Source organism: Schistocerca serialis, chromosome 4 (assembly GCF_023864345.2).
Source record: "Schistocerca serialis cubense isolate TAMUIC-IGC-003099 chromosome 4, iqSchSeri2.2, whole genome shotgun sequence".
In the NCBI taxonomy this organism is placed as follows: Eukaryota; Metazoa; Arthropoda; class Insecta; order Orthoptera; family Acrididae; genus Schistocerca; species Schistocerca serialis.
Window position 1 is genome coordinate 800,465,490 of NC_064641.1, and position 14,778 is coordinate 800,480,267.

The window sequence follows — 14,778 nt, forward strand, 5'->3', positions numbered from 1 at the left end:
TGTTATAGGAATCAACCAGACAAAGTCTATCAATAAAATAAGTAGGAGGTCCTACCATGAAAAAATGAGCAATCGGATTATTCTGTGAAGCATATAGATAAACATATTGAAAAGGTAATTCTCAAAGAATTTTACGTTTACATCCAAACACAGTCAATATTCAACTGCAATTGTCACCAATAAAAACTAGTTTTAGATTTACTGAGAAACACATCTTGTGACACACAAAATAAAAGTAATTTTCATACAGGCTATTCATTCTCATTAAGGCTCAGTGTAAATTTCCTTATTACAAAGTAAAAAGAAAAGTAAATTCCTGGGAGGTATAAAATGATAAATAGGAATAATTTCTTTAACAATTTATTTTATTTTATTTTTATTTATTTATTGGTCCATTTCATTCATTACATACTTAAACAGTACATTGAATATAGGACAAGTCAAAATTGCAAAAGGAGCAGAGACACACACACACACACACACACACACAATGTGGCTTGTCAACTTCTCTTTCCTATTTGATTGCCTGGATTCTGGGATTCAAAACTGTTGTATATTCATAGCAAAAAATATTGTTAAAATTAGCCCAATTTGGTTTAAACAATATTATTATTTTCTTTGATTTGACATTTACCAATATAAATCCAAAAAAAATATACTAGCAGAAAAACAGATGTTGATAAGTGTAAGTTGAAAAGTAGGACTGTTTCAAAACAAGTGAGATTTGGTGAATTGAGAATTTGATGTATAAACAATCAAAAGCAAATGGCCCTGATTAATTTTGTGCAAGTATACCATTAATAATGATAGTTAAACATTACTGTAACATACAGAAATAATTAATAGTAAATCATTGCTCTATTCCTGAACCTGCTTCACTGGCCCACCTATGTTCAACCTGCTTGTAAACAATATTGATGTCAGTGAGAAAGACAAAAAAAATACTATGTGCGTATGACATGACACTAATGTACATAGAAAAAAATCTGGAAACACTCGAAAGGAATGTGTTTATGTCAATAAATAGCACAGCCCAGTGGCTTATACAAAATGACCTAATTTTAAAACAGACAATGTTCATGGCGTTCACAAATAAGGAAAAGGAAGATCACGCAGATATATTCATAGATGAAACAAGACTGGAAGAAGTTACCACTATTAAATTTTTGGAGATAATAAGCTTCAATGGACTCAACATATAGGTAATGTTTGCTGCAGTTGTTTGTTATGAAACATCTTGCACATTATGCCAACAAGGAGCTTCTATGTACAGTGTGCCATGCACTATTTGAGCCATACCTACAATATGGATTTACTGTTTGGGGATATTCCAGCAGCAAAAATAAAAAAAAGAATATTTACATTGCAAAAAAAAAAAAAAAAAGCTGTTAGGACCATCTTGAAAGGAAACAAAGAGACACATGCAAAACTGTTTTCCATAGTCTAAAAATACTGACATTTCCATCTCAATACATTTACAAAACAATAATATCATTAATAAAAGGAAATTCAGTACTAGAAATAAATGCAAATGTTCATGCATATGAAACAAGAAATAAAGGCAAGCTGAGAAGTATACAACACTGACTGAGAGTTGCTGAAAAAGGTCCTCGATACTCAGGTGTTGAATTCATAAAGTGCCTTCCAAAAAAAAAGTTATGGCATATCAGGGCAGACAACCACTAAGAATTAAAAGAGTCTTGAATAATAAAATCTTGGAGCAGGTAAAACATTTTAAATATTTAGGATGCTACATCATTTACAAATATAACCATGACATGGACCAAAAATTAAATAAATTTACTTCCATAGAGGAACCATCATAAAAAGTTTACAGAACAAAGCCAAGAAAGAAACCTAGCTGAATTTCTTTTAAAACAGGAGCAGTATGAACTACTCATGAAAGTAAAATTTGAGTGACAACAAGACATGAAGAAAGTAGATTACAGGGTCAATAAATGAGATTTCTAAGAAGAATGGAAGGATATAGAAGGGAAGATCAAAACAGAAATGAAGATGTAATGGAAGACTCAGGAATATACAACCCAAATGAGAAAATAAAGGAAAACAGAGAAAATGGAAGGAACATATAGACCATATGGGTGGAGAAAGGTTACTGGTAAAGACTCTAAATTATAAATGCACCGTGAGAAGAAATGTAGTAAGACTATTTAAGAGATGGTATCATAACAGGCAGTTGGGTTAATACATAAAGAGAAGATGAAGAAGAAGAAGCAGCCATTTGAATCATTGTGTTATGTGTGAGTTATTCCTGGCACTCATCTTTATTTCTTTGAATGGAATTGTTTCTCTTTCATATCAAATATACAGAGAGTTAGCAGGGGACAATAAATTGAGAAAAGCTTTGGATTAGAAGCTATTCCACTTAAAACTGGAAGTTATTTCATTTAAGTTTTTAAAGTATAATTTCATTATTTGCCAGCCATACAACAAGCATTTTGTCAGTTGATTAAATATATTCATTTGCTTATATAATATGATGTCATCAACATTTGGATAGAGCATGTACTTTGCTGTTGGCCTGGTATTTTTTTTCCTCCATAAATTAGTAACATCAATATGCTTTTAACATACTTAATATTTAACAAAATATGTTAATGAATCTGTGCTTGTGCTTGCCACATTATATTATATTCTGTATGATTTTTTTTCATTTATTTCTATGGAATGATAATGCAATATGTAGACACCATTGTAGCTAAAGCATCTTGTCCTGCAAAGAGGGACTCTTTTGATTCATAGTAGTGGTACCTTTTTTATGCCTTTGGTGTTATCAGTTGAAGCTGAATGTTGTGACTGAGTGCTCAGCTGGCCTACAGATAAAGTCTAGTTTAAATAAAACATGATGAAAGGTCAACTGCCTCAAGCAACAACTGTTTTTCACACTTATGTCAGGCTTTTACATCTGCCTTCCAAACAGCCAAAAGTGAAGTATGACGCTGTCATTGTAGGAGCAGGTTAAGTTACATTTGTTATTTTGTCTTCAAGCACTTTTTCATGTTGCAAACTTGAGATGTCATCATAACATGCAGCATTATGATAGATTTACTTTGTTTTAATGTCTCTAAATGAGGAACCCTATTTTAAGTTTTCAGAAATGGGTCCAATAACAGCAGAGTTTCACATTTTACATGAATTTGACCAGGTTTTTTTGTGTCAATCTAACACTGAAGTTTTCTTAAAACAAGTAAAACTTTGACATGTAGTTTCTTTTTCATAACAGTTTATAATAATTTCAAGAACGTATCTATGTTACATGACATGTGGAAATCACCTAAACATACACCATATGTTATATTTGTTAAGCAATTCTAACTGTATTTGTAAAGCATTTGGAGAAAAAAAAAATAAAACATTGCACTTATAAAGATCAAACAGGTATATTACCAATATAATTTCAAACTGATATGGTAAGTCATAATCAGACAAACTGCTGATTGGCTTTATGTATACTTTATCAGTATTATGTTTTTAGTCAGCTTCTTTTTTAAAAACATAAGCTATAAAAGTCCAAACAAAAGACATAATTCGTGTGAAAATGTAAAACTCTGAAGCTACAGAATCCATTGCTGGTTATTTATTTTTCACTTCTTACAGCAGTATGGGACATAAACTAAATTTAGGATCCTAAAAGAAAGTTTCTTCAGCATGAATAAGTTACTCTCATTCCTCATCAGTTCAACAAGAATGTAAAAATGACCCACAAAACGTATGAATAACTAACAAAGACACGTTATTTTATCTATTGAAAAACTTAACTTCATTCCACTGCTCAGCTATTTGCACAGCACTGACCAGTATATTTTTCATACAGTGCTCACATGGTAAGTATATAGTAGGAAATAAAATACATACTTTGTCATGGAATGTGATACACTCAATGGTAATGAACCTTTCTAAAAACTGTGGACCACCAATGCATGACATCATATTGAACAGAATTATTAATGATCTCTCCGAACAGTTAAAGGAACTGGACATTAATATAAACTGATGCAGAACAAATAGAAGAAGGTGAACAGATGGTTTAGGGACAACACATTGATTGTGGATGAAAAATCAAGACACAATTTGCATGAACTACAGCCATATAAGGAACAAACTGGGAACCATTCAAGCAATAGAACTTGGGCAGTGTAAGACAGGCCTGTCACTTCAAACCATATTTTTAGGAGTATGAGTCAGTGCACATTTAAGTTGGGAGAAACATACCAAATTATTGTTAAACAGAAATATTAAGTCAGTATTGATATTTTCTAAAAAGGCTTAAAAATTACTCTAATATTGAAAAAGTGTTACAAACCTACTTTGCACACAGTCATAGCAGATTGAGATATGATATAGTGTTTGGGGAGAATCCTAATCTGGGTAAACAATCATTTATACTCCAAAAGAGAGCAATAAGAATAACCAAAGGAGTTAAACATAATGAATCATGTGAGTATATTTTCAATGAATTTAAAATTTTTACTCTCCAACCTATCTGTATTTACGGAAGTATACTTTTTTTGGTACAGTAGGAATTATCAGTGTTCAGCAGAAACAAGGAATACAAATGATTTTCATAGGGAAATATTTGTAAAAGACATGTACTGAGAAAGCACTGTTCAGTGCATTACCAAAATAAATAAAAAGAGTATCAGAATTCATCACACTTAAAAAAGAATTAAAAATCTTGTTATTTAGAAACAGATTTATAGTTCTGAAAAGTACTTGAATCATTGACATTAAAAATAATGCAGCTTATTCCCTTCATTATAATAAGCTGAAGTGCTCAAGTTAAAAATAACTATATTTGCAAAAATATAATAAAAATTATGGCTGTATGCTCATTTTTATTGTGACTGTTGCTGCGTGTGTTCCTTCATAATGTATTGTATTTTTTTGATCCAGGCAATCATAGTATTGTACAGTTGTACATATGATATGGACAGGTCAAGAGAGCATATTTACAAGTAATTTTTACAAATTGATTTTTACATTATTTTGTAGTGAGGAAATTATCTATCTTAAATAAAACAATCAATACAAATCTTAGAATTGTACAGTTGTACATATGATATTGGACAGGTCAAGAAAACATGCAAGTAATTTTTAATAAATTGATTTTACATTATTTTGAAATGAGGAAATTATCTATCTTTAACAAAACAGTAAATACAATTGTTGTATAGTAAAATACAAACAGCCAATACAAATATAATAGTAAAATAATCCAGTATATTTCATAGACATGCACAGTATATAATTTTCAGACCTAATTGAACATTTACTATAAAATTGTTTACAATTTTAACCGCTTTCAAAAAAATGATCAACTGCATAAAAGCATTGGTCCAAGAGATATTTTTTTTTACTTATGTGTGAAGGCTCTTGGGTTCTTTGTTGCTTTGATTTCATTTGGTTAATTATTATACATTTGTATCCCAACATTTAAAACACTTTTTTGGTAGCAGGTAGTTCTGGACTGAATCATATGTAGGTCAGATTACTGCGTTGTTGCATAGTTATGAATATTTCCATTGAATTTTAATGTGCAGTCATTGTTTAACAGGTATGACTTGACAAATGAGATGATATTATAAATGTAAGCAGAGGGCAGTATCATAATGCCATTTGTTTTGAAATGTTGTCTGCATGATTCGTTATGTCTTAGGTCACATATTATGCGTATTGCCTTTTTTTGCATTTTGAAAATATGTCTACCCCCAAGTGAGTTCCCCCAAAATATGATTCCACACGGTAATGTAGAGTGGAAGTAAGCATAATATATATGTATGAGAACAGATTTTTCAAGTATCCTTAAAATGTAACATACAGTTAATAACTTTTTAGAGATATAATTTGTGTGAGTCTCCCACTTAAGATTTTCTTCAAGCCATATGCCAAGAAACTTGACAGAGTCCACACACGTAAGCTCTTGGTTATTTAGAATCACATTGGGCATCTCTTGTTTTTGGATGAGAGTCTGAAGTTGATGTTCGTTGTTTTCTGTATATTTATAATCAGTTTGTTCTCGTTGAACCATTTGCTGAGTGACGACATAAGCGATTTAATTTTTTGGTTGTGGTCCTCTGTATCAGTACCTGTTATTAGTATACTCGTGTCATTGGCAAATAGTGTGGTATGTCCTTTAGTAAGCTTTGTGCTTATGTCATCAACATATAGCAGAAACAGCGTGGGTCCCAGGATTGAGCCTTGTGGCACACCATATCTAATAGGCATTGTGTCAGAGGAGTGGACGGTACATTGATGGCTGGTTGTATTCTTTTTTTCAAAATTAATTTCAACTTTTTGTAATCTGTTTGTCAGGTAAGATTCTAACCATTTGCTTGCAATTGTACAGAATAGTATGTTATTAACTGCATATAATTGTAAAATTATTTCACATACACTTATCTGTGATAAATATATCATTGTATCCAAGAAAAGTTAAATCAAGAAAACTAATGATTTATGGACTGTACTTACCTTTGGGAAGTGAAATGTTCAGTACTGTTAATGGATGTATATAAAAGTGATGGCACTAACCTAGCTTTCAGAACTATCATTTCTTCCTTTGAGCGGAGCGAGGGATAGGTTGGGGAAGGTTAAACAGGCATTGAAGGTCACTCAAGCCCCAGGATGACAATGACCCACTTCTAGCAATCACGAGGGTAGACCACATTCCGTGTTATAGTATTTAATTAAATTTAAAACCTATGCTTAAAAAAAAAAAAAAAAAAAAAAAAAAAAAAAAAAAAAAAAACACACACACACACACACACACACACACACAGAGAGAGAGAGAGAGAGAGAGAGAGAGAGAGAGAGAGAGAGAAAGGGGGGGGGAGACAGACCTCATGCCTCCTAAAAAGAGGAATTTTTTGCGTGTAGATTGAACAGGGGTACATTAAAATACAGTCCCTTTTGTGTCGAGCTTTGAGGTTGAGGTGAACTTAAGGATCTTAGCCTGTACATCATTCAAATGTAGATGTGTATATTTATAGTAATATAGTCTGGATATAATAGAGGGAAACATTCCACGTGGGAAAAAAATATCTAAAAACAAAGAAGATGTGACTTACCAAACGAAAGCGCTAGCAGGTCAATAGACACACAAACAAACACAAACATACAAGCAAAATTCAAGCTTTCGCAACCAACGGTCGCTTCATCAGGAACGAGGGAAGGAGAGGGAAAGATGAAAGGATGTGGGTTTTAAGGGAGAGGGTAAGGAGTCATTCCAATCCCGGGAGCGGAAAGACTTACCTTAGGGGGAAAAAAAGGATAGGTACACACTCACACACACACCCATATCCAACCGCACATACACAGACACAAGCAGACATTTGTAAAGGCAAAGAGTTTCGGCAGAGATGTCAGTCGAGGCAGAAGTACAAATGCAAAGATGTTGTTGAAAGACAGGTGAGGTATGAGCGGCGGCAACTTGAAATTAGCGGAGGTTGAGGCCTGGTGGATAACGAGAAGAAAGGATATACTGAAGGGCAAGTTCCCATCTCCGGAGTTCTGACAGGTTGGTGTTAGTGGGAAGTATCCAGATATCCCGGACGGTGTAACACTGTGCCAAGATGTGCTGGCTGTGCACCAAGGCATGTTTAGCCACAGGGTGATCCTCATTACCAACAAACACCGTCTGCCTGTGTCCATTCATGTGAATGGACAGTTTGTTGCTAGTCATTCCCACATAGAAAGCTTCACAGTGTAGGCAGGTCAGTTGGTAAATCACGTGGGTGCTTTCACACGTGGCTCTGCCTTTGATTGTGTACACCTTCCGGGTTACAGGACTGGAGTAGGTGGTGGTGGGAGGGTGCATGGGACAGGTTTTCCACCGGGGGCGGTTACAAGGGCAGGAGCCAGAGGGTAGGGAAGGTGGTCTGGGGATTTCATAGGGATGAACTAAGAGGTTACAAAGGTTAGGTGGACGCCTGAAAGACACTCTTGGTGGAGTGGCAGGTGATCGGCATGAAAGGAAGTGCTCCATCGCAGCGAGGCCCTGGACATGCAGAATATTTGTGTATAAGGAAGTGGCATCAATGGTTACAAGGATGGTTTCCGGGGTAACAGATTGGGTAAGGATTCCAGGCGTTCGAGAAAGTGGTTGGTGTCCTTGATGAAGGATGGGAGACTGCATGTAATGGTTTGAAGGTGTTGATCTACATAGACATGAAGCTCTGCCTGGACATCAGGAATGGGATTATCTTGGCAAACTTTGTATGTGGTGTTGTCTGAAAGCTGACGCAGTCCCTCAGCCACATACTTCCGATGATCAAGTACCACAGTCGTGGAACCCTTGTCCGCCGGAAGAATGACAATGGATCGGTCAGCCTTCAGATCACGGATAGCCTGGGCTTCAGCAGTGGTGATGTTGGGAGTAGGATTAAGGTTTTTTTAAGAAGGATTGAGAGGCAAGGCTGGAAGTCAGAAATTCCTGGAAGGTTTGGAGAGGGTGATTTTGAGGAAGAGGAGGTGGGTCCCGCTGTGGCGGAGAATGGAACTGTTCCAGGAAGGGTTCAATTTGGATAGTGTCTTTGGGATTTGGATCATTAGAAGTAGGATTAGGATCATTTTTCTTCGTGGCAAAGTGATATTTACAGCAGAGAGCATGAGTGTAGGACAGTAAATCTTTGACAAGGGCTGGGAGTGGGGCTGAAGGTGAGGCCTTTGGTTGGACAGAGGTTTCAGATTGAGAGAGAGGTTTGGAGGAAAGGTTAACTACTGAATTAGGGTGTTGTGGTTCCAGATTGTGTTGATTGGAATTTTGAGGTTTTGGAGGGAGTGGAGCTGGAAGTGGGAGATTGAGTAGATGGGAGAGACTGGGTTTGTGTGCAATGAGAGGAGGTTGAGGTTTGTTGGAAAGGTTGTGAAGGGTGAGGGAGTTGCCTTTCCGGAGGTGGGAAACCAGGAGATTGGATAGTTTTTTTAGGTGGAGGGTGGCATGCTGCTCTAATTTGTGGTTGGCCTGTAGGAGGATGCTCTGAACAGCCAGTGTGGATGTGGGAGTCTTTCCTCTCCCACCCTTGTAACCATTGATGCCACTTCCTTATACACAAATATTCCACATGTCCAGGGCCTCGCTGCGATGGAGCACTTCCTTTCACGCCCATCACCTGTCACCCTACCTAAAACCTCTTTCCTCATTACCTTAGCCAGCTTCATCCTGACCCACAACTTCTTCACTTTAGAAGGCCAGACATACCAACAATTAAAGGAAACAGCCATGGGTACCAGGATGGCCCCCTCGAACGCCAACCTATTCATGGGTACTTAGAGGAAGCTTTCTTGGTTACCCAGGCCTGCCAACCCAAAGTTTGGTACAGATTTATTAATGATACCTTCATGATCCCCCCCATGAACCATGGACCTTGCCGTTGGTGGGGAGGCTTGCGTGCCTCAGCGATACAGATGGCCGTACCGTAGGTGCAACCACAACGGAGGGGTATCTGTTGAGAGGCCAGACAAACGTGTGGTTCCTGAAGAGGGGCAGCAGCCTTTTCAGTAGTTGCAAGGGCAACAGTCTGGATGATTGACTGATCTGGCCTTGTAACAATAACCAAAATGGCCTTGCTGTGCTGGTACTGCGAACGGCTGAAAGCAAGGGGAAACTACAGCCGTAATTTTTCCCGAGGGCATGCAGCTTTACTGTATGATTAAATGATGATGGCGTCCTCTTGGGTAAAATATTCCGGAGGTAAAATAGTCCCCCATTTGGATCTCCGGGCGGGGACTACTCAAGAGGATGTCGTTATCAGGAGAAAGAAAACTGGCGTTCTATGGATTGGAGCGTGGAATGTCAGATCCCTTAATCAGGCAGGTAGGTTAGAAAATTTAAAAAGGGAAATGGATAGGCTAAAGTTAGGTATAGTGGGAATTAGTGAAGTTCGGTGGCAGGAGGAACAAGACTTCTGGTCAGGTGACTACAGGGTTATAAACACAAAATAAAATAGGGGTAAAGCAGGAGTAGGTTTAATAATGAATGGGAAAACAGGAATGTGGGTAAGCTACTACAAACTGCATAGTGAACGCATTATTGTTGCCAAGATAGATACGAAGCCCACACGTACTACAGTAGTACAAGTTTATATGCCAACTAGCTCTGCAGATGACGAAGAAATTGAAGAAATGTATGATGAAATAAAAGAAATTATTCAGATTATGAAGGGAGACAAAAATTTAATAGGCATGGGCGACTGGAATTCGAGTGTAGGAAAAGGGAGAGAAGGAAACGTAGTAGATGAATATGGATTGGGACTAAGAAATGAAAGAGGAAGCCGCCTGGTAGAATTTTGCACAGAGCACAACATAATCACAGCTAACACTTGGTTTAAGAATCAAGAAAGAAGGCTGTATACATGGAAGAACCCTGGAGATACTAAAAGGTGTCAGATAGATAATATAATGATAAGACAGAAATTTAGGAACCAGGTTTTAAATTGTAAGACATTTCCAGGGGCAGATGTGGACTCTGACCACAATCTATTTGTTATGACCTGTAGATTAAAACTGAAGAAACTGCAAAAAGGTGGGAATTTAAGGAGATGGGACCTGGATAAACTGAAAGAACCAGAGCTTGTACAGAGTTTCAGGGAGAGCATAAGGGAACAATTGACAGGAATGGGGGAAAGAAATACAGTAGAAGAAGAATGGGTAGCTTTGAGGGATGAAGTAGTGAAGGCAGCAGAGGAACAAGTAGGTAAAAAGACGAGGGCTAGTAGAAATCCTTGGGTAACAGAAGAAATATTGAATTTAATTGATGAAAGGAGAAAATATAAAAATGCAGTAAATGAAGCAGGCAAAATGGAATACAAACGTCTCAAAAATGAGATCGACAGGAAGTGCAAAATGGCTAAGCAGGGATGGCTAGAGGACAAATGTAAGGATGTAAAGGCCTATCTCACTAGGGGTAAGATAGATACTGCATACAGGAAAATTAAAGAGACCTTTGGAGATAAGAGAACCACATGTATGAATATCAAGAGCTCAGATGGAAACCCAGTTCTAAGCAAAGAAGGGAAAGCAGAAAGGTGGAAGGAGTATATAGAGGGTCTATACAAGGGCGATGTACTTGAGGACAATATTATGGAAATGGAAGAGGATGTAGATGAAGATGAAATGGGAGATAAGATACTGCGTGAAGAGTTTGACAGAGCACTGAAAGACCTGAGTTGAAACAAGGCCCCGAGAGTAGACAACATTCCATTGGAACTACTGACGGCCCTGGGAGACACAGTCCTGACAAAACTCTACCATTTGGTGAGCAAGATGTATGAAACAGGCGAAATACCTTCAGACTTCAAGAAGAATATAATAATTGCAATCCCAAAGAAAGCAGGTGTTGACAGATGTGAAAATTACCGAACTATCAGTTTAATAAGTCACAGCTGCAAAATACTAACACGAATTCTTTACAGACGAATGGAAAAACTAGTAGAAGCCAACCTCGAGGAAGATCAGTTTGAATTCCATAGAAACACTGGAACATGTGAGGCAATACTGACCTTACGACTTATCTTAGAAGAAAGATTAAGGAAAGGCAAACCTACATTTCTAGCATTTGTAGACTTAGAGAAAGCTTTTGACAATGTTGACTGGAATACCCTCTTTCAAATTCTAAAGGTGGCAGGGGTAAAATACAGGGAGCGAAAGGCTATTTACAATTTGTACAGAAACCAGAATGCAGTTATAAGAGTCGAGGGACATGAAAGGGAAGCAGTGGTTGGGAAGGGAGTAAGACAGGGTTGTAGCCTCTCCCCGATGTTGTTCAATCTGTATATTGAGCAAGCAGTAAAGAAAACAAAAGAAAAATTGGGAGTAGGTATTAAAATCCATGGAGAAGAAATAAAAACTTTGAGGCTCGCCGATGACATTGTAATTCTGTCAGAGACAGCAAAGGACTTGGAAGAGCAGATGAATGGAATGGACAGTGTCTTGAAAGGAGGATATAAGATGAACATCAACAAAAGCAAAACGAGGATAATGGAATGTAGTCGAATTAAGTCGGGTGATGCTGAGGGAATTAGATTAGGAAATGAGACACTGAAAGTAGTAAAGGAGTTTTACTATTTGGGGAGCAAAATAACCGATGATGGTCAAAGTAGAGAGGATATAAAATGTAGACTGGCAATGGCAAGGAAAGTGTTTCTGAAGAAGAGAAATTTGTTAACATCGAGTGTAGATTTAAGTGTCAGGAAGTTTTTTCTGAAAGTATTTGTATGGAGTGTAGCCATGTATGGAAGTGAAGCATGGACAATAAATAGTTTGGACAAGAAGAGAATAGAAGCTTTTGAAATGTGGTGCTACAGAAGAATGCTGAAGATTAGATGGGTAGATCACGTAACTAATGAGGAAGTATTGAGTAGGATTGGGGAGATGAGAAGTTTGTGGCACAACTTGACCAGAAGAAGGAATCGGTTGGTAGGACATGTTCTGAGGCATCAAGGGATCACTAATTTAGTATTGGAGGGCAGTGTGGAGGGTAAAAATCGTAGAGGGAGACCAAGAGATGAATACACTAAGTAGATTCAGAAGGATGTATGTTGCAGTAGGTACTGGGAGATGAAGAAGCTTGCACAGGATAGAGTAGCATGGAGAGCTGCATCAAACCAGTCTCAAGACTGAAGACCACAACAACAACAACAATATATTTCACTTAATTAAGCAATATAACTATTGTTTCTTGTAGAAACATTTTGTAGTAATTTATAAAACACTGTATAATTTCTTTTAAGATTTGTTTATTAGTATCATAAGATATTGCAAAATTCTAGGTATATAGTAAATGAAGTATAAAAGTGCAAAACACTCAAAAATTTTCTCTAAGATTTGTACAGTCATGACATAAGATAAGGGAAAATCCTAGGTATAATGTAAACAATGGCACGTGTAAAGACATTTCACTAAATAGTGATGGTTATTAACATATTCCACAGAATGCCCTTTGCAATAAATAAATAAACAAATACACTATTTTTTCATTAAAATAAAACCTTGTCTTACATGAGTGGCTGAAGCAGTGGTGTGATTCACAGGACATAATGGACTTGTATGTGGAGCATATCTACAAAAGGCTGGCTGTAATGTCTGCATTTTAGAGCGGCGGCATGTTGTGGGAGGTGCAGCTGTAACTGAAGAAATCATTCCTGGTTTCAAGTTTTCACGTGCATCCTATGTTCTCAGTCTTTTGAGACCACAAATATACAAGGATCTTCAGCTTGAGGTTTGTATTCAAATACTCACATATTGTTTGTAGTAATAGAGACTATACTGATATTTGTGCAGACATCCCTGTGCAACATTTGAAAAAGTGGGAGGGGTGCAGAAGTTGCTATTTTCTTTTATATCCAATATTACGTCAATGAACATAGTAAAGCAATTTGGAGATTCTGAAATGCCATAATGCTCATTTTTTTTTTAAATTTATTTGTTGGCATACTCCAGTTCTATCAAGGGCTTTTCTTACTTCATCAAAGACAGGGTCAACTGTGAAAAAAACTAACATTGCTGCAACCACTGTGCAGCATTGTACATGAGCATGACATCTAGCAAGCTATCTGTCCGTACGAGTGTCCACCACTAAGCTGCGGCCAAGGGGCAGTCAGACCACCCACTTGTGAAGCATGCCATGCAACACAGTATTCTTGAGTTTGCTTCACAGCTCATAACAACTGGAGTCTTCCTACTACCACACTGTCCCCTCATCGTGCCTGCGCTATAGGATCTTTCCCCACACCTACCCTGCTATCCTGTCCCCTCTCCATATCATGCCTTTTCTGCACCCCTACTACCCACCACAGCTATCACTTCTCACTGCACAACACCTAGAGATGACGGTGGCCAGGTGTGTGTGAGTTGTGCCCGGTTTAATACAAACATAAAATTGCATAATTAAACAATGTAATGATAAATGCAGTTTTGGCTAGATAAGGCCAATAAATCCTGCCATCACCTGCCCTAGCATGCTGACATCAATCGAAATTTTGAAGATACCTTGGACTGTATATTTTACTGTAACACTCTGCTAAACACACATAAGTGAACATCAAAATTATACATATACACTGTGCAGCACAATTAAAGGATCCTTTTTTCAAGATTCTGTAATTTTCTCCCGTTGCAGTGCAGAAGTTAGTAATTTGACTCAATTGTGTGTACACCCTTCCTCTGTAGTGGTGCAAAAATGTGGCACCCTATAATTTCACCCTCATTCTCAGCAATGCTTCAAACAGCACAGTATCTAAACAGGAAAAAAAAGGCCAGAGCTCAGAAGTTCATGTCAGGTTTAAGGTGGATTAGTGATGTCTAATTGGCACCAAATATCACCACAGTTCTGCTCAAGGCCACTGCAGATGTGTCACATGAAGCGAAGGTTGTCACACCCCCTCTTACCACATTTCACACCTTCTCACAATGCCTGTGTGGTGGAGGTCAGAACCATGATGCCCAGTTTTTAAATCTCACAGTTTTCTTGTGGGTGGCCAAGGAAAATATTTCAGACATGCCATCACTCAGAATCAATGTGAAAAGACCTCAGGGGGTGGCATAAAGAATGCCAGTGAAACAACCCATTACCTTGGGGGTGTTGATTCCTACACATTTTGCGGTTGAAAACAACAATCACAGTTTGATAGGCAATAAGATGATGTTCTTGACAGTCTTTGACATTGCTGATAACCCACAGGGTGATTCAACTCATCTCTTAGGACATTGTGGAGCTGCAATCCCGTTGAACATGATCCGACCCTTTTGAAGTGTAGCACA

At 37.5% G+C, this 14,778-nt stretch overlaps 1 protein-coding gene across 1 annotated transcript in view; it reads left to right on the plus strand.

The window, feature by feature from the left end:
• Positions 1-2,761: 2,761 nt before the first annotated feature.
• Positions 2,762-14,778, plus strand: part of LOC126473391 (pyridine nucleotide-disulfide oxidoreductase domain-containing protein 2-like) — a 169,114-nt gene continuing 157,097 nt past the window's right edge. Inside the window, exons 1-2 of the mRNA XM_050100399.1 lie at positions 2,762-2,978; positions 13,050-13,237. Coding sequence (XP_049956356.1) covers positions 2,864-2,978; positions 13,050-13,237 — 303 coding nt within the window. The 5' untranslated portion in view covers positions 2,762-2,863. The remainder of the gene's footprint in view (positions 2,979-13,049; positions 13,238-14,778) is intronic.